General features: G+C 40.4%; 2 protein-coding genes across 2 annotated transcripts; one reads left to right on the top strand and one right to left on the bottom strand.

Moving 5' to 3' along the window:
• The first annotated feature begins 15,595 nt into the window (after positions 1–15,595).
• On the top strand, positions 15,596–18,839 carry LOC120293745. The gene is made up of 7 exons (XM_039313470.1): positions 15,596–15,886; positions 16,310–16,529; positions 16,677–16,816; positions 17,107–17,454; positions 17,630–17,749; positions 17,946–18,391; positions 18,692–18,839. The coding sequence occupies exons 1-7, from the start codon at positions 15,596–15,598 to the stop codon at positions 18,837–18,839; spliced, it is 1,713 nt and encodes a 570-aa protein (XP_039169404.1).
• Positions 18,840–21,013: 2,174 nt separating this feature from the next.
• LOC104429184 (UPF0481 protein At3g47200) lies at positions 21,014–23,863 on the bottom strand. The gene is made up of 4 exons (XM_039312606.1): positions 23,332–23,863; positions 22,576–23,239; positions 22,150–22,290; positions 21,014–21,876 (listed from the first exon to the last, which is right to left on the bottom strand). Exons 2-4 carry the CDS (start codon positions 23,173–23,175, stop codon positions 21,172–21,174), a joined length of 1,446 nt encoding a protein of 481 aa, XP_039168540.1. The 5' UTR covers positions 23,176–23,239; positions 23,332–23,863; the 3' UTR covers positions 21,014–21,171.
• Between the last annotated feature and the right edge of the window lie 2,992 nt (positions 23,864–26,855).

Here is a 26,855-nt window from a genome sequence, read left to right as displayed (position 1 = left end):
AGGACTATCTAAATTGATTCTTTTCTGTCGATAAGCTCCAATTGCATCATAGGAATTACAAAAAAAAGGTTCTTTTTTTTTTCTATACTTATAGTTATTATCATAAGTTCTTTCATTTTGATAGTTTCTGCGATTCCATGGATTATACCTATTTGTACAAATACCTCGGCAATTCCCACTCGTTAATACATATAGACCAATAAGCATATCTTGGGTTGGTACGGAAATGGGATCCCCAATAGCTGGAGACAAGAGATTCATATGAGAAAACATAAGTAAACGAGCCTCCGCTTGAGCCTCCAAAGATAAAGGTACATGAACAGCCATTTGATCCCCATCAAAGTCTGCATTGAATCCCTTACGAACTAATGGATGTAAACAAATAGCATGTCCTTCCACTAAAATGGGTTGAAATGCCTATATGCCTAATCTATGCATTCTCAAAGTGTTTTGAGCTGTTACACTTGGAACATTTGAGAGTACTTCGCCCAATAGGTTTTACAAAAACTTTATGAAAATTATTTTTGTAAAAAAAAATTTGTAGGCTTTTGTTTGATTCTTTCTTTCACTTTTAGAAAATCAATTAGAGAAATAGTTTCAGAAGTCATTCCTAAGCCTGATTTGTTAAAGTAGGGTCTTTGTCTTGAAAGAATCTTTTCCAATTTCTCAGATCCTATTGAAAACCTTTTTGAAAAATTTGAAATGTCATTTTTTAGAAATGTATTTTCTTTTGAAAGAGTGTCTACATTTTCTTTTAAAGTAACAAAACTTTTATCTAAATTTTCAAACTTTTCTTTCATTAAAATCTCATGTTGCTTAAGTGTAGAATTCTCCATTTTTAGCTTGGAAATCCTCTTGAGAGAAGTTTTGAGACTAAGACACAATTCATCAATGTATTTTGAGACTTTAGTAGGGATATTTAAATTACTTTCCTCGATTTTACTATCTGAGTCTGAATCTGTATCTATTTCAGAGTTAGAGTCTAATTCTGATTTTGTCGTTAGATAAATGTTGGCATAATCTTCATCACTTTCTTCGCATTTAGTATCACTCCATGTATATGCTTGAGAGCCTTCATGTATTTCTCACATTTTCCTTTCTTTTTCTTCAATATAGGACAGTTGAGTCTGATGTGTCCCTTTGTCTTGCATTCAAAACAGATCACATCCTTATTGGATTCATCATCCTTCGTTGATTTGTTTTGAGCCTTTTGAGTGCTTTGTTCCTTCCAAGTGAATATTCTTCCCTTTTTGTTCAGTATCCTGAACCTCTTCATCATAAGAGCTAACTCTTCATCCTCCATATCATCTTCAGAGTTTGTAACATCAGAATCATCGTTAGATCTCAAAGCAATTGACTTCTTACCTTTGGGATCTTCTTCTTCATTGATTTGCTCCACTTCATAAGGCTGAAGTGTGCCAACCAATTCTTCTACAGAAAGTGGCATGATCCTTTGTGTTTCCTTTATCGAAGTCTTTACGTGATTCTAGTCTTTGGAAAGTCCATGCAACAACTTGTTAACCTTCATGGGTCCTGAGATTGGTTGTCCCTGATACTCTAGACCATTTACAATTTCTGTAAAACGACTAATCATGTCAATAATAGATTCTCCTGGCTTCATCTTGAAGGCTTCATATTGTCCAAGTAGAATATTGATCCTTGTCTCTTTCACTCGATCAATTCATTCATAGGTAATGTGCAACCTGTCCCAAACTTCTTTGGTTGTTTTACAAGAAGATATTTTGTTATACTCAGTAGGAGATAATGCACAATATAAAGAGTAAATTTCTTTAGCATCAAGAGCTTGTCTCTTAGTTATTTCTTCTTGAGTCATCTCGTCAGCGTCTGCAACTTCTTTTCCCCTTTCTGAAACTAATGTAGTTTTAGGAATAATTCATTTTTCTACTACATCCTATTCTAGAGGGTCTTTTGATCTTAGGAATACTTTCATCTTGTTTTTTCATATGCTGTATTACTTTCCATCGAAAGATAGGCGGTCTGGTGTTGCTTTGGCCTTCAACCAAACCTGGAGCCAACATACTAGCCATAGATCTTTAACTCAGAAGTAAAAACACTTTAATTAATTGAGTATACAGGCTATGATACCAATTGACAATGCTAGTATGAACACCTAGAAGGGGGGGGTGAATAGGTGATAAAAAGGTTTTTGCGAGACTTAACAGCTTAATTCGACTTATAATAAAAACGATAGATTGAAGATATAAAAGATTGTAAGCTGATATATAAGATTGCAAATTAAGTAAAAAGATCAGGGAAAAAGAATTATAATACAAGGTTTATAGTGGTTCGGCTTAGACCAAGCCTACGTCCACTCTCCCGCACTAACAGCCCACTGGCTAGATTCCACTAAGAATCAAAAGAGATTTTACAGTATCATGTCCTTGATTCCACAGTGTAGAGTCTTTGCTACACTTCATCAAGGTCTCACAAGAATTTGATCTCTCTTTTGAGTACAATTTAAGCTCAACAAATTGTAACAGCAAAGAACTAAGAGTTTAAGACTTTGGAATTTCTCTTTTACGCACACACTCGAATAACTTGAGCATCCTCCTTATATACTCCTCCATGCCATCATAACCGTTGACACCTTCCAAAGGAGTTCTTCCAATCTACCCGTTAGATAGAATCAATTCGGAAGATCTCGACTTACTTAAGGAATGTGATGATAGCCCACTAATCCTACTCGCCCATACAATCAGGATCTAGGTTTCCATAAGTAGAACTTTCCAAGTATATTTCACCATTCAACGGATCTAATTATTCAAATTGATTTCAATAAGAATAATTGATCACGAGATGCTATCTCCAACCGTGAGATATTCTTCAACCGTACGAATCAAATCCTTAAAGATATACTTGTATCTGGATAAGTCTTTCTTCATTGGATGAAACTTTTTTTCATTGGTTTGGAAACTATCAGTGAGGGCAGACTTTAAATCTTGAGTCTGGAGGTCTTCAGACTTTGACGATAGAGTCTGCAAGTCTTCAGACTAGACTGATGGAAACGTTTTGTCAACTTCAAAACAGATAATGAAGTTTTCTCCAACAGGTAGGAATGCTTGGCTGAGGCCAATTGGATGGCTGTGCATAAAAAGATGTGTCTATGCCCTGGGACAAGGACAAAGGTCCTTGGCTGTAGGGGTCTTGGGAAAGAGAACCTCCCCATTTAGCATAGGGGTCTTGAGAGGATTGTGCATGTTCCTCGGATGATGCAGCTTATCTGAATTCTTTGAGTGCTTCCTTGGCTTCTGATGCTAGGTCATAATGATCCAATGCAGTGGGTACATTATAATTCCATGCATCTAGAGGAATGGTTTTATTTTCCTGGCATAGGATTCTCTGGAGTTCTTGATAATGGTGCTCACAGCAACCAACAAGTCCTGGATAAGATTTGTGAACTCTAGCCTCTATACTATGTGGAACAGGTCTGTAAGATGAGGTACCTATACTCAGGGGGCATTGATAATGTTACCATTATTAGTGAGAAAAGCTCATGGTCTTCGGAAAAACAGAATGGTATGGACTTCAGGGTTTGTTTGTGTAGTTCTCAATTCTTTCTCCAAGAACTATTTCCAGTGAGTTGGAGGATAAAACCAATTAAAAAAATCTAAAAGATTTTTATCACTTTCATTTTCAATCTTACCTCTACCGAGTCCAAATATCCTGGTGAGGTTGGCAATGAATCTTCTGGTTGGAATTTCAATAGCTATTAAGTACTTATTGGTTAAGTACCATAATAACCATCGAAGTTGATCGGGAAAATCATCTTCCTTCTATATCAGAGGATGTATGAATGGATAATCTGCATTTAATCCAAAAGGATAAACAATCAAACCTCCATTAAGTCTGAACAAGTCTGTATGGCATTGCCACATGAGTTTATCCAAATTTTCAGTAAGGGTGCCTTTTTGGATTTGTTTGATGATCTCCGGAGGGTATTGCTAGCTTGGCCAGTCTTTCACTTACTCAATTTTATACTTCTCATTGTGATGAGCAGTATAGAAAGCATGCCTAATGATATACATGTTGATTTCTGCTGGTGCTTTTCGTCTTGACAAAAAGTCAACAAACACATTTTTCTTTCCAGCAATGTGTTTGGTTTCAAAAGAATATTTTGAGAACCATTCAGCCCATCGAAGCAACTGAGAATTTGGAATCTACTTCTGTTTGAATTTGATCATTTGAGGGAAAGATGCCATATCCAATTTTATTAGGAAGTGATGGCCAATGAGATAAAACTCAAACTTTTTTATGCCATTTTTCACCGCCAAGATTTCTTTAAAAGTGGAATGATAATGCATCTCGGCTTGGGAAAAATTTCCACTTTTATAGGCACACAAATGCCTATTTCCATCTATTTCTTCAAACAAGATGGCAGCCCAATATTCATCATTGACGTTAGTTTGGAGAATTCTCTTCCCAGTTGATGGGATTTGTAACGGAGGAAGAGACCGCATAATCTTTTTAAGTTCAGCAACTGCATTAGTCTAAGATTTTCCCCAAGGTGGGGGATTCTTTTTCAACATTGTCTGCAATGGGATTAGCAGCCTTGCAAGACCTAGAACAAAATCTCTGAGATAATTAATTATCCCAAGAAATTGTTGAACTTGTTTTGTTGTGAAGTTTTCTTCGGGAAATTTCAGTAATTCATGAGCAATGTGTGGCCCTGGATAGTATGTCCCTTTGTTAAGGTGCATACCAAGAAATTCAATTTCTGTCTGGGCGATATTTATCTCTCTATGAGAAAGCATGATTCCATGCTTTTTCACAATTTCAGCGAACTACTCGAGAAGTTGGCAATGTGACTGCTCATTAGGATTTCGTAGAGCAGGATATCATCAATATATATTGCTGCGCTTGAGAGGATTGGTTGGAAGATTTGGCACATTGCCTTTTGGAAAAGAGATGGTGCAACCTTTAAACCAAAAGGAAGAACTCTCCATTGGAAGTGTTGATTTGGGATACAGAATCTGTCTTGGGTCTGTCTTCGAGATGAATGCTCAATTGCCAAAAACCAGCTTTGAGATCAAATTTGGAATAAATTTGGGCCTTGGATAATCCAGCAAAAAGAGAGTTTCTGGAGGGTAAATGAAATTTATCATCTTGGAGGAAAATGTTAAAGGGCTAATAATTAATTACCAATCTCATCTTTCCTCGGTTTTGCTCAGCACGTTTGTTAACATAGAAGGCTTCACATGCCCATTGAGAATGTAAGACCTCGATAAGGCCTTGTTGCAGCAGTTCTGAGCATTCCCTTTGAGCCAAAATCAAATGTGTTGGATTCATTCCTGTATGACTCGCCTTGGTTGGATTGATGTCTTCATTCTTTTTGAAAGGAATGCGAACAAAGAATTCTGGGTTTTTCCATAAAGGATGGGGACACTTCTGAGCGAACTTAAAATGAGATTTCGAACAGGATTCTAACAATTTTTGCATGATTGGATCCAATAGACTCATTTGAATGGAAAAAAGTCTCTGAATGTTGACAAATTCAGAAAATTGGTCTTTATGCTTAAGACCTTTTCTAGGAATGATGCAAAGTTGAGAAATTTGAGTCATAATATCCCAATCAATGATCAAATCTTTGTTGGGAAGACTTGAGCCAAAGATCTTTGTGATTATAGAACATTGTGGAAAAAAATGAACAAAGTGATCGGAGTGGTCCGATATTTATAGAAAATGTATCTCTTGAAGCATAATTGAAATATCAGACACAAGAAGTCTAATATTCTTCGGGGAGAACTTTAGTATCTAAGATTGAAGAAGCAGTTTCAGTGTCTATAAGAGCAATTACAGTGATTGGTTTAGCAAACTTTAAAGTGAATATTTTCATAGGAAAATGAGGACAATGAGTTTGGCTCGAAAGTATGTCAGTGCTTTCTTCTGAAGGGGTCAAAGATATATGAAAGATCTCTTCGAGATCTGAATCTGAATCAGTTTCACTAGGAGTTTGATAACAATGAATGACACAAAGAGTTTGTTCACAGGGTTCTTCGTCCGTAGAGAATAAATATTCAACATCATCATTTTCAAGAGAAATACTAGTTTTATTCTCTATATGGTGTATCAAATGATTATGACCTTTTTTCGCTTGAGGACAGCTTTTGGCAAAATGTCCTTTTTGGTTGCAGATGAAGCATCGTTTCGATTTCTTGTGACCTGAATGTTCCTTCCTCTTGCGTAAGTATCGCCATTTCTTCTTTCTTCTGAAGTGCTTAGAGCCATGTCTGGATTTGTTTATCCAGAGTTTTTTAAAATGCTTCTTCTTCCGGGAAGATTTGCCACAAGATCCATCACAGTCTTTCTTGGAGTACTTAATTTTCAGGTTCTGGCGAGAACATGCTCTGTCAAGTTCTCTGTTGTCATTGACATAGGTCTGGATCATTTGTCATTTGATGCACCGTTCTTTGAGGCACATATGAATTTCTTGTTGGATTTCTCCCAATGGAACATCCTAGATCCTTCTCTATTTGGACAGAAATGTCATTTCTATTATTTGGGATAATTCTTTGGGAATGGAAGTTAATAAAACATGCTTCAAGTTTGCATCAGCTTCAATTTGATAGAAGAGCTTAAGCATTTCATGATAATGCTTATCAAGATGTCTTTTCTGAAGAGAGTAGCATCTTTTTTCAAAAAATTATCTTCTTTTGAGTTCTATAAGATCAACAGGTTTTCCCACAAAGAAATGATATAGAAGTGTAATAGCATGGCCAAAGCTTGGTGAAAGCATAAATTGAAGCTGATCTTGTTCTGCTACAGTTTGTCACCAAAGCTTGAGGCTACCCGTGAATCTGGTGACAAAATTGAAGAGAACATCATACTTGTCCTGGTTGGTGGCTTGGGTATTTAGCCAAGTATGAAATTCCTCAAGTCTTTTTGGCCATTTGTGGTAAGGTATGTCATCGATAGTAAAAAATTATTTTGATGAAGAGGACACACCCTGAGAGTGATTGTTTGGTTGAACAACCTCTGGTTCAGAATGATTTGAATCCATATCATGGTCCGAGGGGTCAGCCATGAATATTGATGAAGTTACTGGTGCTATAGGAAAAGAATCAATGGTAGGGATTGAAAAAGATGATGAGGATGAAAGAGATACTGAATTCAATTCAATGTCAAAAATATTTGGAAAAGCTGGTTTTGTTGGAAACATAATTTGGTCTGCTGGCATAATAGGGTCAATTTGGGGTGGAGGTTGTGGAGTAACAGGATCAGGTTGTGGTTCTTGATTACCCAAGTCTCTTAAAAAAGATTCCAATAGGTTTGACAGCATCATTTGATCGAGCTCCCTTATGATAAGAGAGGACTCTTTGGGCATCTTCTCTTTTCCCTTTTATTTCCTTATGCGGTCAAGTTCTTTGAGGCAATTTCGCATTTAAGCTACATCTATCTTGTCTTGTCTAACAGGTGTATCTGTGATGGCAGCAAAGATAGACGTCTGAGGTGGTGGAGGAGGGAGAGGATTTGCTCGCAAAGTAGCTGGAAATGGATCGAGCCTTCCTTCCTCAAGGATATGGATTTTTCTTTTAAGCTTTTCTATTTCCGCTCTAGGACTTTCAAGATGGTGATATCCTAGATGTTGTCCAGATTCTAAGGCATGAAGCCTCTTTTGGAAATCTGAAAGCATCTTTTTGGTGGTTTCATCATATATTCGCAAATCTTGCTACACATTCCCAATCTTGGAGTCAATTGCTTTAAAAGCATTGTTGTGTGCTAGGAGAGTCTTTGATTGCCAATTTAAAACATCTTCAGCAACATAAGTTCTTTTTTGTCTTCCATGCTCCTCCACATCAGTTGGAGCAGGTATTTTAGGAACATGCCTATATCTCGCCTTGTGATTCAATAAACTCTTTTGGGGCAGGAAAAGAGAGTTTGGAATTTTCCCGAACAAGAGGAGGAAAGTCTGTTTCTTGGAACATGGCGATGGAAGAACTAGATGGTGTTTCTGTTGGAACTTCAAATGGGTAGGAATGTTTCTTTGCCCATTTTACAATTAGCTTATAAAACGGGAAAATGGCTGGTTTTTTCTAAGGAGGAGATGGAGGAGGTGATTGTGTTGGATCTGGTGATACCGAAGGGGGAGCAGTGAACTCTGGTGGTGGAGTTGGTGCATAAGAGACCATAAACTAAAATTTATCATATTCACCAAGAGTATCAACGGAGGAGTCTTCATTCAGGTATCTTTGATACAGAGGGTTTTTTGGCCTTTTTTCTCCTAGGTGGAGATTTTGCAAATGGGTTTACTTCATCGGGAGCATTTATGCAATAAGAGCATTGACAAAAAAGATCCCAAAAACAATGACCATGCTGGTCTTTGTAGTAATGGACAAGATGTACGTCATTGTTAAAGTGTCGAACAAGCTTTTTCACTTTTTCCTTCTGTATCTACATAACATCAATTACCAAAAAAAGTGCTTGAAGAGCTTTAACAAATTCAACTCCCACTGTTTTCCAAAATAATATTACGTAATGACTAATGTAGTCTTTTTACTTATAGAGTTTTCCAATTCCACTTCTCAATTTTTTCGATGCAATTAAGTCCTCTGATATGCTTGATTTATACAATCAAACCTTTCAATCATCAACATATGGTGAGCTTTTAAGAAAAAAAAGGAATCTTTTCTTTGAAATATACTTGTCCATGCATATTTAATATCGAAATATCTGTATGTCACCATAAAAATGTTTAAGATCCGATGACATATAAAAAAAACTTTGAGAGAGAGAGAGAGAGAGAGAGAGAGAGTGAATGTGCCATCAAGAATATTTACAATAAAGGATATAGAGCCATTATATTACTTTTTGGTTGTGGAGGTTAGAATATTATTTGATAGTCTTTCTTTGTGCCAACCACATATGCTTTGTCAATTCTTGAATGTGCTCAAATGGATGTTTGCAAGCCAAGATCCACGCCTATAGCCACTTGCACTCATTCTCTCAAATGCGAAATTACTTTCAAATCCCATGTTATATCAAAGTATTGTCAGAACTCTTTAATATCTCACCATCACACATCTAGATATTTCATATGCAGTCAATTTTATTTATCAATTCACGCATTGGCCTACTGTGACTCATTTTCAAATTGTGAAGCACATTTTGCACTATGTTAGTGGCACAATAAATCGATAAATGCAGATTTTGTCCAAGTTAACTATAGAGTTGTATGCCTTTTGTGATGAAGGTTGGGCAAGTTGCTACTTGATTTGACGATGGACTACGATATTTTGTACCTATAGTAACTGTATATTATGAAGTGTTAAGAAGCACTGAATGATTGCTCGATTTAGTGCCAATATAGAGTATCGTGCAATTGGTTGACAATAGCTGAGATTGTTTGGATATCTTTCCTTTTAAGAGATTTAGGTATTCATCTCTTAAGTCCATCAATATTATTTTGTGATAATATCAGTGCAATTCATATGTTAATTAATCTTGTGTTATATGCAAGAACTAAACATATCGAATTAGATTATCATTATGTGCGAGAAAAAGTGGCTCGTGGAACTCTTGTGACTAAGTATGTTTTGTTTGTGCATCGAATTGTTAATCTCTTCACGAAGCTATTATTCCAAAAACACATTTGGAAACTTACGTTGCAAATTGAGAATTTGGGATTGTCCCATTCCCAATTTGAAGGGGAGTTAAGGCATTGATTTATCAATCAAGAGAGAAGAATATGAAAATGTCAATTAAAATCACAAGCAAATTCTCGAATATATTAAAATCAAGGGATTTACAGCTTTATTATTTATATTATTGTATGTTTCCTTATAAAGTGTAATGCTTTGTAATATCTTTAATATAGTGGAAATCATTCCAACAAATTATACGTTGAGATCAACAATAAATTGTTGTGACCTCCCTTTTCAGCGCCCTTTACGCGCTAGCGAAGGTGGAGGTTAATGGCTCACTAAGCATAGGGCTTAGTACGGGCTCTCACAAGCCTACCAATTCATGACTTACGGTTCGAGTTTATAATTTGCAAGTTGATTTCATTATGGAGTCGTCATTAATCGATTTGAGGTGGGTCAATTAAAAACCCAAGTGAAATATTAGGAGATATACTTCACTTCAGCGCAACTAGAGAAACTAGGATTAGAGACTTGATTACATTAGTTAATCATTAATATTCTTCTGGTTGTGAAAGTTAGTACGAGCACCTAGAGGGGGTGAATAGGTGCAAAAATAAATTTTCTAGAGTGAAGTGAATGATTTTATTTTAAAGCAACTCTGTTCAGCAATAGATTATGAAAAGGAAATTAGACTCTAATAATCAAATATAATTACGATTAAAGTAAAGAGCTTAGGGAAGAGAATAAGAACACAAGGTTTATAGTGGTTCGGCTTAATCCAAGCCGACGTCCACTCTTTCACACTGACAACCCACCGGCTAGATTTCACTATGAATCAAAAGAGTTGTTACAGTATGGCTCTTTCCTGATTCCGCAGTGTAGAGACTCTGCTACACTTCCTCAAGATCTCACAGAAGTATAAACTCTCTTTTGTATACAAGTTTTCGCTCAACAATTGAATTGACTAAGAACAAGGAGCTTCAGACTTTGGAATTTTTCTATTGCGCACACACTTGAATAACTGGAACGTCTTCCTTATATACCCCTTCATACCATCACACCCATTGGCACTTACCAAAGGAGTTCTTCCAATCTACCCGTTGGACAGAATCAATTAGGGAGATTTCAAGTTATTTAAGGAATATGATGATAGCCCACCAATCTTGCTTGTCCATACAATCAGGATCTAGGTTTCCATAAGTAGAACCTTCCAAGTATACTTTGCCAATCAACGGATCCAAAATCCATGAATCAATATCAATTCGAATAATGGATTCTGACATGCTATATCCAGCAAAGATTTCTTCTTCAGTCGATAGAATCAAATCCTTAACGAAATACTCAATTCTGGATAAGCCTTCTTCAACGATCTAGAAACTGTCAATGAGGATAGACTTTGAGTCTTGAGTTTGACAGTCCGGCGGTCTTTCGACTTTGATGAAAGAGTCTGCAAGTCTTCAGATTAGACTGATGGAAATGTTTTGTCAACTTCAAAACACTCAAGGAAGTTTTCTCCAACAACCTCTCCATTTTTTATGGTGACAAAACTTTCCTGCAGATTTGGATAACTTTGACCCGCAAAACAATACTCACGCAAACATGGATATCTCATAAAAGATAATTGGCTTAGTAAGGATAACATCACAATCTGCATCCACAGGAAATGAGTTAATCCTGTAAATAAACAATTATCTTTGCCATGAAATAACAATAGTGCTTAAAATAAACAAACGGTCAAACAATCCAAATCCAAATCCAGTCACATCCAAACAACCAAACACAAAAGTAAAGTCATTCAAGAAAAAAAGATTTAATTCTCAAATCTCAAATCTACACAACATCTCTCCCCATTTTTGTCAGCATTAAAAAGGTATAGATGAAAAGAGAATGGAATTATGATTGCTTTGGAACACGAACAAGCTGGAAATCTCCCATTGACTGGACAATCCCTTCCAGCTTTTTCAGATCCTTCTTCAGTTGAGCAACATCTTCACCCTTGGCATTTGCTTGAACTTGAAGCGTAAGGGCATGAATTTGATCATGCAAAGAAACTGAAGAGGCTTGACCTGCATTCTGCAAATTCTGAACTTCGCATCCCAGAGTATAAATTTGGCCTCGCATCTCCATAAGAACATCAAGCACTCTACGAAAGTCTGCTGAATTATCAGTCTGAGTACTGGCTTCTGTAGGTGTATTGGCAGATGATGGCAAGTCAGCACGATCACTGAGATTTGGCGATGAAACCTCATGGCCTTCCTCAGGGAATTGAGAGGCATAGATGTCTTCTGGATCTGCCAGTGAACGACTTAACTCCTTCACTAGTAGCAGCAATTGAAGATATACCTCTTTTCTTAGCATCTCCCCTTGTTTCATTGCCTTCATGCGGTGAGAAGTACTCTTCATGCTCTGTTTCCTCTGGTTCACCTCTGCCCTCTTCTTCTTCTTCCGCAAGCCTTTCTTCCTCTGCTTCTTTCTCCATTGATTCTCTCTCTCCACTCCTTTGTTCGATCTCTTCTCTGTCTTGTTCCCGTCTCACCTGTGACATCCCATAGTGTCACGTACTAAGCGCAAGCGGAATTATAGTTATTATTATTATGGATAACCCATAGCGTTTACCATTAAAGGTTAGCATGTATAACATGGATTATTTAAAATTCCTAAATTTATATTATAAGGTTATCCTACAATGCACATAGACAAGATCATAAAAGGCTTTCTTTCATTTTATCATCATCGAGGCATACAAAATTATCGACCTGGACTCGTTCCATGTTCTTCGCCTATATATTTACATCATATACAAAACAAAAGTAAGGCATAACAAAAGCCAGGGATATGGGTGAGGTTATCTACTCCACGAGTTCCCACACTAGCCCGCATCTAACAAAAAAACAAAAGTCAATTAGCCTCTACACGATCCAAGGCGTCTAGGTGCCATCCATCCTCGCTCCAGGTCCTCCTGCTCCAAAGGGTAAAGGTCTGAACATCTCTCCTTCATGGTTGATAAACCATGCAACGAACGTCATCGGTAATAACTCAGCTCTACCGTCATCCAGCCATAAAGTCGCCTCATATTTGGAGAAAACCATGTCAATGTCGGGATCATACTCGTCATGAAGAGAAACATCAAGACGCACTACCGCCCCATATCGAGCTACAGGCGGTACATCCATGCTATCAATCTGAAAATGTAAGGTATGAGCAAACAACCTTGCCCAGTAAAGAATGATAAAACTCTAACTTAAACAATCCATAGCCATCAAAGTTACAGGTGAATCATCAAACAATTTAGGATACTAAGAGAATATATCACAAGCATAAACAATACTATTACTTCATGTAAGAAATCACCTTATATGCATCCACTTCTATACTTACCCTTCACAAACTCAATCTCACATTAAAATATAATGCAACAATAATAGATGAACTCACTCGCTAAATAATTATATTTAGTGTGCATAAAATCCACCCTCGAATCAATCACAACTGGGACTCTACCGGCCTGATCGAGTCACTTCTGGAAAGTACGTTATCCGGACTTCCACAATACCTCTAATTGTGGGCATCTCACTCTGAGGCATCCCGGCATCACACAACCGAGGTCCTCCTTGATCACACACGAGGGCATCTCACTCCGAGGCATCTCAGTATCACACAACTGAGGCATCCTTGATCACACACAAGGGCATCTCACTCCAAGGCATCTCAGTATCTCTCTACCGACGCATCCTTGATCACACACAAGGGCATCCCAAACTTCCAGGGGCATCACCGGTATCTCGGTACCGATGGGTTCATTCATCTTAAGCACACGTTCACACCACCACACCTTTGATTAATGCATTTATCGTATGCAAAAGAAAAAGACTCTAAAGTATCTATCTAACTCTCATGAACCTAGCACACGTGTGTGTCCGGATTATAAGATAAAACCCATTACGTCATGTCTCATTCCATGGCGAACAGATATTTATCCCATAATCAAGCACTATGCACCGCACTCATTGCACACACATGATTCTATATGCACTTATATCTCAAATGATATATGAGACTTACTCTTATATGACTAACATCTATTATGAGGTTCATTAGGCTCTATGTACATCACGAAGACCTAATATAAAAGACACTTCATCTAATATATGTTCTCGGGTCTAGACAGTTTACTAACTAAATGTACAGTTTCGGTTTCGGATACAAAAGGTATACCAATTCTTATCGAAATATTACCAAATTTTAGTATGTTATATTTAAGACATATACTAACAATTCCCGTGAAGAAACTTAAGTCTGATTCTCACTGTATTAAGAGTAACAGTCGCCATAATCTTTACTAGTACCCTGTATCGACGTCCAGATTTCGTATTTACAAAGAAAATTGTTTCACTAACCAAATCTTATCGATTTAATATAAAATTTTGACACGTCATTCCTTAAGATGTTTTCTACAATTTTCATTAAGGATTAAAAGTCCAAATATAACTAGGTAAATACAGAAAATTCGTATAATCAGTAAAGGTCAAACCGTTTCTCACAAGAACAGTTTACTGGTTTGACTAAGTTCACTTCTGTCTCTATGTTTTTATAGTCATATGGTTATAGCTACGTGTATAACTTGATCTTATAGATGTTCTATCATGTAGAATAGTTTCTTTCTTATTTCTATTAACATACATAAAGATAACTAACCACAAACAGAAGACTCCATAACTGTTTTCACTTAGAACAGAATAGATACACAAATTTTCTTTACTTCTAACCCAACGAAACAACTTGTCTATCCACAAATCTCTTCTAAAATACTCCAATGCTTACTCACAGCAACTCAAAGCAACTTCAGCATATCTTTCTCTAACAAATGATCAGTTCCACAGCTCGGCTTGAAGTATAAACGCATCTGTGAGTTCACTCATCACAGCATACACCATATCCATCCACTCGGCATCCATTTCATCACTTCGCTCAACAAAACAGCATACTCACACAAGGATTTCGAAACATGCAGTCCTAAAAAACAACATGCAATGGCTTCTAACTCTAATCTAACACTTTCTCAGCTTAGATCAATCACAAAACAGCAACTACAAACTATATCCACCACTGTTTGGTTAGATCCTCAAGCTCCCTTGATGAAACAATGGATAACTTTCAATTTAGAGTTAGATCTTTCCTTACCTTGCTTCAGCTACTACACAACTCTAAGATGCTTCAAGATCAACACTCAAAATCAGCATGCAAGAAGAAGAAATCGCTGCTTCAAGACTAGTCAATGTTAGTCTATACAGAATTCATCACAAAAAGAATGCTAAAGTTATAAGTAATTTACTAATCAAATCACCTTAACTATAATCTATTAATCTTAACTGAAAATAAAATCACTCGGGCCTAATTATCCATTCCTGGCCCAACAGGCTCAATCTACAACAATTCGGCCCACTAAACTAAATCTACAAATCTAATAATTTCAAACCTTGGCCCGCTTCAAGTCAATTCTAAGCCCATAATCTCTCATTAGATTTCTTAAGTCCAATTCGTGTGGCCCACTCACTTCTCAAGCCCACATGTTTCTCACAATCCATCGGGTTCACTTTCTGGTTCAATCTAATTAATCTAAGTTCCTAATGATCTAATTACACTAATGAAGGTCAATGAAATTTGGGATGTCACATCACCTTTGTCTCTGGAACAGAACGACTCAAGTTTTTCAAAGCAAGAGCAGAAATTATGATATCATCCTCATCCTCTTCATCCTCCAAGATGAGTGCTCTTCTTTTCTTGGATGGAGCAACCATGGGCTCCTTCCCTTTCCATTTTGCAGCCAAAGAGTCTGGGTGAGTCTTGATAGGGGTTTTCTCCTTGAATCGCTCCAAAGCCTTGTTAAGTTCCTTCAGACACATTTTAGAGACCATTTTCAGTCCCACCACCATTTGATCGCATGTTCGTACACAAAGAATTACGGCCCATCCCCTCCTACCGAGGAAGGCCAAGTGATGAAACGTAAGGACGTCCAGCCAGAGGAGCCTTCGGTGATCCCAGAACCTTCTTGCGTCAGAGCAGCCGTTCCTCTCGCTCTGTCAGAAAGTTCTGAGGAGATTTCGAATTCCAATATCCATGATGAATCCAGCGATGATGAAGTTCAGTCAGTAGACAAGACTACGCTAAAAGGGAAACCTCCTGCAAAGGTCCCTAATCTTCGGGACCGATTCTTTGCATCTCCTTCCTACCCCCTCCTCGCTGCGCACCGAAAGCTTCGGCTAAGGGCAGGAGGACTGCCAGAAGAGGTAATCATGTTCCTTATTCTGTTTTTGGATGATAATCGGCTTTTGGAATATTAGAGGCATTGTTAATCCCCTTAGGCGGGGGAAATCAGGCGTTTTGTTGCTATAAATAAATTGTGTTTCATTGGCCTCCTTGAGACCAAAGTGCCTGAGGATCTTTTTTAATCGGTCTCGTCCACCCTCATTAGGGGTTGGTATTGGCTTTCGAATTATGAGTTTTCGCCTCGTGGGAGGATCTGGGTTGGCTGGAATCCACAGTTAGTCTCCTACTCTGCTATTTCCATTAGTGATCAAGCGGTGCATGGCACGCTGAAGTTTAACAGTTCGGGGTTAAGTTGCTGTCTATCTGCTGTTTACGCGGAGCACACGTTTGCCCGCCGGCACCCTCTATGGGAAGACCTTTGCCATTATAGTGATATTTTCCAGAATTCTCCGTGGTTGGTCATTGGCAATTTTAATGCAATTAAAGATCCTTCCGATCGCATTGGCTGTTCTACCAACTGGATTTCCTACTTTGATGAATTTCCCCATTGCTTGGCCCGTGCGGAACTTATGGACCTCAGATATGTTGGGTGCCGTTTCACTTGGTCCACCTCATCTGGTGACGCGAGGAAAATGAGGAAGATCGATCGCGTGCTCGTCAACGGTGAGTGGAATCTCCAATTCTCTTACTCATAGGCCAATTTCCTTAATCTAGGGATATCAGATCATTGTCCTATGACTATTAGAGTTTTGCAGCCCTCATATAAGAGGAAGCCTTTTAAATTCTTCGACTTTTGGACTCACCATCCAGAGTTTAAGGCCATTGTTCAACAAGCATGGGATAGTCCGGTTGCAGGCGTATCCATGTACCAACTTGTATCGAAGCTTAAGAGAGTAAAGGCGCGGCTTAGATCTCTTAACCGTGAGGCTTTCTCCGACATTTCAGTCAAGGTTGCTGAGGCTAGAGACGCTCGACAAATGCTCGGCTAGACCTCCGATTGAACCCGGCAAGCCTCGATTCTTACTCAAAAAGAAAGGGAGTGTCGCCGTGTATTTGTTGATCTCGGATCTCGGGAAGAATCCTTCTATAGACGAAGTCTAGGATTACATGGCTAAAAGAGGGTGATAGGAACATGAAGTTCTTTCACCAATCTATGAAGAGAAGGCACTTATTGAATCGCATCCTCTCGGTAAAAGACCCATTCGGAACCGTAATTACTGATCCGGTATTGGTTCCTCAGGTGTTTGTTAATTATTTTTCTGATCAGTTATCTGCGAAGGAAGGGCTGATCAAACCGTCCATTGATGAGGTGAGGCAGTATGTTCACAAGACCCTGTCCCAAGACCAATCAAGCTTCCTCAATATGCCGGTTTCTGATTCTGAAATCAAAAACACATTATTTTCGCTGGCAAAGGGCAAGGCCCCTGGCCCGGATGGTTTTTCTGTTGATTTCTACAAATATTGCTGGGATTCTGTTGGCTCTTCAGTGCTCGAATTAATGCATGACTTCTTCCGCAACGGTCGACTCTTAAAAGAGGTTAATGCCACTACTCTAGTGCTTGTCCCTAAAGTGCCTAATGCTAGTGCGGTAATGGACTATAGACCGATTGCATGTTGTAACACGATTTATAAGGTGATTACGAAGATTCTAGCTAATAGAATAACTGGGGTCCTTGGGGATTTGATTACTCAGTCCCATAATGCTTTTGTTAAGGGCATGAGAATGAGGGATAACATCCTATTAGCTCAGGAATTGTTTGCAGGATTCCAAGTGTGCGATAAAAGTTGATTTTCATAAGGCTTTTGATACTGTCGACTGGGATTTCTTAGAGCTGGCCCTTGAAGCGTTTCGGTTTCCTTCCCATTTTATAAAGCTCATTATGGTATGTGTTCGGACTTCGAAATTCTTTATATCCATCAATGGGGATCTTCACGGTTTTTTTTCCGGGGGGTAGAGGCCTAAGGCAAGGAGATCCAATGTCCCCATACCTATTCACGTTGGTAATGGAGGTGTTCTCCGGTATCTTGATTTCTTGCACCTCCAATCCAGATTTTAAATTCTACTGGAGATGCAAACAGGTTCAGCTCTCCCATTTGTTTTTCGCCGATGACGTTTTCCTGTTCTGTCAAGCGGATTGGAAGTCGGTTGTTATGTTGAAAACAAGGCTTGATCTGTTCTCCTCTTGGAGTGGTTTACTTCCTAACAAGCACAAGAGCGAGATTTTCATGGCTGGTGGTGATACTTCTATCCGGAATAGAATCCTTTGGGCCTTCGGATTTCAGGAGGGGAAATTACCGGTCCGCTATCTAGGTGTACCGATTATCTCTTCTAGATTGAATAGAGCGGACTGCATAGCATTGATAGATCGCATTACCGCAAGAATCCAATCATGGACGCATCGGTTTCTATCGTTCGCAGGTAGGCTGCAACTTATAAGATCTGTTCTTCATTCCATCCAAGCATTCTGGACGAGCGTTTTCACTCTTCCATCCTCGGTCCTAGCGGATATTGAGCGGATAATGAGGCAATTCTTATGGAAAGGTACATCACTAGGTCAAGGTGGCGCCAAAGTGGCTTGGGAAGATGTTTGTTGTCCGAAAACTGAAGGGGGCCTCGGCATTCGGAATATAAGGGATTGCAATAGGGCTTCTATGGTTAAATATATATGGATCCTATTCTCCGATAAAGAATCCTTGTGGTGCCAATGGGTTCATTCGGTTTTCCTAAAGAAGAAAAATTTCTGGATTGCCGCTCAGCCAAGGACTTGCTCTTGGACGTGGAAGAAGATTCTCCAGCTTAGACCCTTTTTTCGCCTATCTTTCAGGTGGGTGATTGGAAATGGATACTCCGGCTCGCTGTGGCATGACTATTGGCTTCCATGTGGTCCTTTGGATGGATTCATCCCTACATCTTTTAGGGACAGAGTTTGCCTTCCGGATTATGCAGTGGTAGCTGATCTCTACTCCCGGTAGGTACTGCATTCAGAAATCTTATGGAAAGATGGTCGATTGCTTTGCCGCCACTATCCCCTGTGCAGGACAAATTTATTTGGTGCTGCGATTCCTCTGGCGCGTACTCGGTTGCCTCGGCATGGGAATCCATCAGAGTCAAGAGAAACCCGGTCAAATGGGCCTCTCTCATTTGGGATAACGCCCTTGCTCCGCGATATCAATTTATATTGTGGCTTATAACAAAAAACCGCATTCCTACTCAGGCGATGCTTCTATCTCATGGCAAAATAGACTACAGTCTCTGTACCTTTTGCAATGAAGTTCCAGACTCTATTGATCATCTTTTCTTCGGTTGTCGCACCTTGGCACCTCTAGCCTTCTTTTGGGCCGCCAGGTGTAACCTCCCGTGGAAGAACAGAAGCTGGAAGGATCTCATTTTCTAGGCTATGAAGTTCTTCAGTGGAAAGGATTTCTATCACAGGATTGTTCGATTCTCTTTCGGAGCTTTGTGTCATCTAATTTGGAAGAAGAGGAATGCTGCTATTTTCCGGGGTGAAGCAATAGCCATTCCTACAATGAAAAATCACCTTATTAAGGCGGTCAAAGAAAAAGCTATTTCCTTCTCCAATGTTCCTCCATCTCCGAGGAACAAAAGGCTTCAAAGGTGCTGGGGATTCGATCTGATGATCTTCTCTACTCGCTGATCTTGTTTCTGCTCGCCTCTGTTCTGGTTTCTCCGTTCTTAGCCTTTGTATGTTTAGTTCGGAGGGTCTTCATGGGCTGTATGGTGCTTTCGCCATTGCCTTCGCTAGCTTTTTCCTTACCTGCTGTTCTTGCTCGTTTTACATCGGTTCCCCTCCACTCTTATGTTATGAGAGTGTAGGTTATGGACCCGATCTTTTGTAATTTTCCAAGCTCCATATATTCTATTTACCTTTCACCAAAAAAAAAAAAAAAAAAAAAAAGAATCTGGGAATTTGAATGTTCAAATGTCTGAATAACTTAGTGACAAGTCTTTGCCGAGTAAGGAAGTTGACCCTTGTCTTTCACCATCATTCTGTACATGTGAAACATAATAGTGTATGGAAGAGAGAACTTTTTGCCAGAGTTAATGGCATACATCAGCTTTGCCTCCGAGTTTGAAACATCGGTCTTTGAAGTCGATTTGAGTCTGACGCAGTTGATTACTATCTTGTGAAGCAATATATATGACCCGACTTGCGCCTCTTTCTCCTTCTCTGTCTCTCTATGGCACCGATGGGGGTGGTTGGGAAGTCATCGGGAGGTGGATCGACAGAGGAGGCGACAACGGGATCGACGATGCAGATGCTCAGTCGAGCCCAGTGGGCAGCTGGGTTGGTAGCGGGCCAAGCAGCCAGTGATGCATGCTGTGGCGAGGCCGGGTCCTCGCAACCCTCTCTCTCCCTCGAATCTGGATTCTTTTTTTTTGCCCCCTCAAATCTCTCTTCCCTCTCTTACAGTTCAGATCTTATCCTCAACCCTTCCTCACAGCTCTCAAACTCAAATCTCTCTCTCTCTCTCTCTCTCTCTCTCTCTCTCTCTCTCTCTCTCTCTCTCTCTCTCTCTCTCTCTCTCTTGGATTCGGACACTTAGGACGCCTCAAATGACTCTCGGGGGGGTTGGAGCTCGCTACTTTTGTCTCTCTTTGTGTGTCTTTTTAGCATCCTCCGGTAGGGGGGAGCTGGGGCTAGATGGGCCCGGCCCACATGGAAGGAAAAAAAGGGAGGGCTGGGCTCGAAGGCCCAACCTGTGCAGGCCTCACACTTTTTTTTTTTTTTAAATCCGAAAATATGGTAAAATAAAACTAAGAGCTAGGTGGTGCAAAAATCCTTTTTGTTAAGGTCCAATTGGTCTCTAATTTTTTTTTTATGCAACTTTTATAATAAATACTTAACCAAAATTTAGGTATCAACATCAGACACATTGGTTCTTTTAGGATGTTTGAAGCAAATGGTGATTAGAGATGACTTTGAAGGCCATATTTGTTTTCTCATTTAAATTCACTGCAACTTAACTAATTTAATCAAGAAGAAATGTTGCAAAGGTAGATTTCATCTGCCTAAAACTTGATCATCCTTCACCCTACCCAATTCAAATTGGACAAACATGAAGGAGAATGAAACAAGAGAATCATCATTTGATAATGGTAAAATAAAAATGTCCATTATTCAAAACATTGAAAAGGGATATGAACATGACTGAAAGCAGGAGGAAAATCATTCATAACAACCCAAACCGATCAAGAGACGATGATCGAGCATCCGTCATCAGGAGAAAAACCAAAAAAAGTGGAAAAAAAGACAGTATATTGTTGTACTGAGAGGCAAAGTGTTCATTTGTAGTAGCCGAGCACGGAATATACAGTCTGAATTATGGTGAGCGCAAAGAGGAAGACGGCAGCGATGAGAGACAATGCAACCCAAGGATTCCTCAAGTAGGTGTGGATGAGATTAGCCCTCCACCTGTTCCAGCGCTTATTGCGGTACTTGTTGACCTTCTCGAGCACGTCCCTGAGGCTGCGGCTGGGGTTGATCGTCACAACCTTGCCCAGCGAGTTGAACATCTTGTCTACAGCCTCATCGCTCTCCAGATAATTCCCGATGATACCCTGGGCGCGGAGCAGCGCAACGTCCTGCCCGGTGTTGATTATTTGGTCCATGCAGTAGATGTAGGACATGACCTCGTTTTCAATCCCGACATGGAGGTACTCGAACGCCGTGAAGTTGAGGAAATTGGACATGGTGCTTTCATCCACCCAGATCTTGGGGAGCGTCAGGGCCCCACCCGCAAAGGAGATGTCCTTGTTGCCGTCGGTCTTGCTCCTCTTGAACTTGATCCCATGCTCGCTGAGCTCGGTGGCCGAGGCCAATTGTATAATCTCCCGAATGTCCTCCCTCTTCACCTCGTCCTTCTTCTTGGGCTCCATCAGCATGCTGTTCCTGACAACGTCCAGGACATGCAGGCATTTGCCCATCCATGTGATGCCCTTGCTGGGGGAGCGGAACTTGAGGATGAACCTGTTGACGGATTCGTCGTCCTGTGTTGTTGGAGTGAAGTTAGTACATTGAATCTGAGATTGTGGTTGGATCAATACTACTTGAGTAAAAGGAGGAAAAAATATAGCTTCCTATGGCAATGATAGATTTAACCATCAAATTGTCGATTGATCTTGAACTGTGCATCCAGTGCATTTGGAGCATTAGATTAGGTGGATCCCATGACCAAGATGTACTGTTAGGTGCCCATAGTATGGCGGTTAGCATACTTGCAATAGCATCTCTTATGACAGACTGAAATTTAAGAAAGTAACCTCCTCGTCCTTCTTCTCGGGCTCCATCAGCATGCTGTTCCTTAAAACGTCCAGGACGTGCAAGCATTTGCCCGACCTTGTGATGCCCCTGCTGAGGAGCGGGAAGACCTTGAGGAGGAGCCTGCTGACGAATTCGTCGTCCTGTGTTGTTGGAGTGAAGTCAGTACATTGAATCTGAGATTGTGGTCGTATTGATACTACTTGCGAACAAGGGAAATAAATGAAGTTTCAGTGATAGATTAACTAATCAAATTATCGGTTGATTGCGAACCGTGCAATCAATGTATTTAGAGCATTAGATTCGGTGGATCCATCGCAGGGTTCATGTGAGATCACAAAGATGTACTGTTAGGTGCACAAAGTATGGCGGTTTGCGTACTTGCAATATTTTCTCGTCTTAAACTGCCCGAAATCTAAGAAAGTAACCTTCTTGCCATCGCTCTCCACAGCCACCAGCCGATCCAGCACTAGTATCGGAAGCTGATTCTCCAACATCAGCATATCCTTGCAAATGTCTGTCATTATGTGGATGGTCCTGTGGTAACTGAAGATGGGGTCGTTGGGCGCGTAGTCATCCACCTCGTTGGTTGCGAACCTCAAGATCTCGAGCATGAAGCAGCCGTCAGTTATCATCAGCTCCAGGAACAGGCGTGCCGCGCCCTCACTGCTGCCTGCCTTCCACTTCGGATCCAGCGCGTCGTAGCTCTCCTCAAGGTCCTGCGCCACCTCCCTCAGGGACTCGAAGAAGCGCTCCATAGGCTTCTTGGACCGCTTAAGGAAGTGGCGGACAGCGCGGTGCTTGTGTTCCTCCATGGGGAGGAGGTGGGCCTCGCCGTGGTGGTAGGGGCCGAAGGAGACAACTTGTGACTGGTAGGCCTCGCGGTTGGGGGCGGTGATTCGTGCGGGGACCCTGTAGATGGACCGCATCTTCCAGTACCATTGCTCCTCGTCATCGGAGCGCATGGACTGGAGGCTCTTGTCAAGTGGGGCAATCGAGTCGGACTTGTCCGGTTCCATAGAAGACATAGTTCCACAAGTTTCAAAGGTTCCGCTGCTTCACGAGCATTCAAAGGACAACTAAATTGCCTTTCTGCAGAAAAAGACAATATCTATAGCCTAGTCAAAGTTGGTTGAGAGCAAGTATTATACAAAGCTCAATATCACTTCAGAAGAGGCACTTACGGCATGCTAAAAATGCAAAGAACAAGCTCAATTATCCGACAGTAGAGCCTCCCTCGGGGTTCGACTGATCATGGAATCAAACATATTTCTCCAGAAAAGCAGAGCACGTATCAACCTTACGCCTAATCATAACCGATCGAACAAAACCATATCATCGCAGTCAATACAGGCCCAAACAACGAAACTGAAGCTACCGCGGAATTCGTGAACCAATGAGCCAATGAGTCCATCTGAAACAAACGTCAGTTGATCCAAAGATCTCATAAGAGGACGCCAAGGAGCTAAAGCGGCACATACCTGACCAGAACGACCGAGAGAGATCGTGATCCGAGGCCTCGACAATTTTGACGTCCTCAAGCCCGGAGCTCACATCATCGGAGACGCGGAGCTGTAGACCAACCAGGCCACGCTCGATTAGCCGATCGGAACCTAATTCGACACGGCGAGGACGATGATCGAGGATCGGAAGAGCTCGGAATCGGAGGTTTGGGAAGGAGGGGAGTGAGGTTTTCTAAGGTCTTGCTTTGCATTGACTCGGGGTCGACGACTTCGCCCCCGGGGAGGGGTGGTGAGAGTAGGTTTTAATCTGAAAAATTATGAATGTGTTCATTAGCTTTTGGTGGACCCCACCGGTCGTCATTGCTGACATAAGAGCCCATGTTGGCAGAAAACATTTTCCTCCACGATCAGTTGAAACGTCCCTAGTGGGGTAGTATAAAAGGACCCAAAAAAAAAAACAATTGAATCTTTATGCGGGTGGTGAAGGTGCACTGGATTTGACATGATAGCATCTCATATTAATACCAGGAAGCTGCCGCAAAAGTGTAAGGCCCGTTTGGTAACCCTTAGCTAAATTTTGATTTTTTGTTCTTAGAATCAGTTTGGAAACAGAATCGCGTTTGGTAAAATTTTTGTTCTCGAGAACAGATTGGGAGTAAAAAAAAAATGTGATTCTTGTTCCAGAATCGAAAGAAAGAATCAAAACCAACTATTTTCTTTTCTTTTTTCTTCTTCAATCGCACGGTTGCTGTCCGCCACCATTCGCCATTGTCCGTCGTTGTCGCTGCCGATCGCCGGCAACTAGTCTGGCGAGCTCGTTGGAGGCTTGCCGGGCCAGGGCGAGGTCCAGCGAGGCTCGGCCTTGCCAAGGCTAGGCAAGCCTCGAGACGCCCAGCCTCGGCGAGGCTCACCCAACCCCACCGGTGGCCAGGCAGGCCTCGCCCAGCCTCGACGAGGCTCGGCCAACGAGGGCCGGCCTCACCGAGGGCCGGCGACGCTCCGGTGAGGTTGCCAACCTGAAGAACAAGAAGAATAGGAGAAGAAAGAAAAAAAAAAAAGGAAAAAAAGGAAAAAGTATACAAATTATTTAAAAATTAAAAGAAATTAATTTGGAACATAATCAATGAGCACGGTATCAAACGCAATTTTATTCCAGAATCATAAATTTTAGACAGTTACCAAATGGCTTAAAATATTTAGAATCTGTTCATTCGGGAACATAATAAAAAAAAAAATCATTTCTAATCGAATCTACTCCCGGAACAGAATCATTACCAAACGTGCCATAAACCTGTCATTACGGGACAAGCCATGTACGTCTGGCTCACTTTTTGCGCACGAGGATTGGAATTTCACGCACACAACGCCCGAGTGTCTCCCTAAGTCGAAGGGCTCCTATGGATTGAATACATGTAATGACAATTTGGACACCGACTTTGCATATTTGATGTCACACTGATTTTAAAATAGTACTTCTTTTTTGTTGTAATTTTTTATATTATATATTTGAGATATTCCAAATCTTTTACTTGAGTATAATATTTAGCACTCGATGCATTTTTTATGCATACATCACATTATAGTGATGTAATGATATTATGTGTGTACGGTTAGCTCATGAGGATCATGTACCTTCTCGTTAATTAACTTTAGATGGCACATAAGACAGATTGTAACCAGCTTGTGTGAAACTCAAATACTTCCACTTGTTTCATATGAAATCGGTTGCAAGCATCTATGAGCTCCAATCGAGAAGAGCTCGAATCCATCATAATTGCTTATGAGCTCCAATCGAGAAGCACTTGGATCCTATATTACTCCAATAATTAGTAAACTCTAAACTCAAATATATTGCAAGGACGATTACATTCGAAAGTGACTAATTCCATCACCCGATCAGATTAATACGTCATTTTGATTAATTGGTTAAGCCCTAATTACGCATCTTGATGACCTCATTCCGGGTCCCTTTCACGCGGGCAACACATTTAGTTTTAGTCCCAAATAAGTCAACAGGGGCACATTCCTTTTTTTTTTTTTTTTTTTTTTTATGACCCGGAAACCCCCGTACAGCCGGTGAGGTAAACCCGGGGTGACGCTAGCGGAGGACCCACCACCCCAACGTCACACTTAAGATCCCGTGCTGCCAGCGGGATTCGAACTCCTCTCTTCTTCATAAAGGATCATGGGAGCCTTATCCAACTGGGCCACCGTAAGCGGTGGTACAAGGGCACATTCCTTTCTTGCTCAAAGACCAATTAAAAAAGACCTGATTAAAGGCACACTACTTTTGCTCTGAGAAGAATCTTTGCGAAGCTGAGGTGTAAAAGATATAAAGTAAATTCATTAGCATTGGGGCAAACCAACAGTGGCCGGCGTTGCCGGAGGAAGAAGAAGGTATAAAAAAATTCTAAAAAAATAAAAAAATTATTAAAAAATTGTTCGCCGGCTAGTTGTCTCCGACCGACATCCACATCAGTGCCGGACGGCCAATTTTGGCCGGATGGACTAAATTGAACAATTATAAAAGGTTTAAGACTAAATTGGCAAAAAAAAGATTTAGGACTGAATTGGCATAATTGCAATAGGTCTAGGACTTTTTTGGTAATTCTCCCTTTATCTATTTTACAAGCAAGGTTGAGCTCAATAGATTCCAATTAGCTGAACCTTCGCTAGAGGTCAACAAAGCTCGGTGAGCTTGAATTTGGCTAGATCGGCGCAATGTCGAGGCCAATTGCTCCGATGACCAGAATAAGAACCATGATAGTAGCGAAGAGTCGAAGACGACAATGGTGACGATGAAAGGATGGATGAGGATGCCGATGAACAAATGAGCAGGTTGGAGGTGGGTTTTGCAGAGGATAAAGAGACCGACTTCCCTCATCCGTATATCCTCATCAAGTATATGTGCAACAGGAAAAACTGCAGCAGGACAATGTCCCCTCTGCCTCCATCCGTCCTTTCGATATAATGGAGTGTAATGTATGGGGTCAGCTCAGAAGGGAGGATGAAGAGGCAGAAGCCGACGGAGAAGAGGATATGGACGAGTGAGCTCTCTGCATTTGTGATGTTGTAAGAAACTTCTCCTCTTGGACTCACTTTCGGGAATTTTGGTTTTCTTTCTAATACATCCTTTGAGGGAAAAATACTAAAAAGTCTTAAACCTATTACATTAGTACCAAATCAGTCATAAACTTTTCAATTGAATCAATTTAGTCCTAAATCTTTTAATATTGATACCAATT

Source organism: Eucalyptus grandis, chromosome 5 (assembly GCF_016545825.1).
Source record: "Eucalyptus grandis isolate ANBG69807.140 chromosome 5, ASM1654582v1, whole genome shotgun sequence".
NCBI classification, from domain to species: Eukaryota; Viridiplantae; Streptophyta; class Magnoliopsida; order Myrtales; family Myrtaceae; genus Eucalyptus; species Eucalyptus grandis.
Note: the sequence above shows the minus strand (reverse complement) of the source record. Positions and strands in the feature narration are given on the sequence as shown.

Excerpts from the sequence above, each read along its gene's own strand:
- LOC120293745 (XM_039313470.1), top strand. The coding sequence starts at position 15,596 with ATGAAACGTAAGGACGTCCAGCCAGAGGAGCCTTCGGTGATCCCAGAA. Across the intron at positions 15,887-16,309 it reads CAGGAGGACTGCCAGAAGAG|AATTCTCCGTGGTTGGTCAT; the intron begins GTAATCATGTTC and ends GATATTTTCCAG. Across the intron at positions 17,455-17,629 it reads AAGTGCCTAATGCTAGTGCG|GATTCCAAGTGTGCGATAAA; the intron begins GTAATGGACTAT and ends AATTGTTTGCAG.
- LOC104429184 (XM_039312606.1), bottom strand. The coding sequence starts at position 23,175 with ATGTCTTCTATGGAACCGGACAAGTCCGACTCGATTGCCCCACTTGAC. Across the intron at positions 22,291-22,575 it reads TGGAGAGCGATGGCAAGAAG|GACGACGAATTCGTCAGCAG; the intron begins GTTACTTTCTTA and ends CCAACAACACAG. Across the intron at positions 21,877-22,149 it reads CCGAGAAGAAGGACGAGGAG|GACGACGAATCCGTCAACAG; the intron begins GTTACTTTCTTA and ends CCAACAACACAG.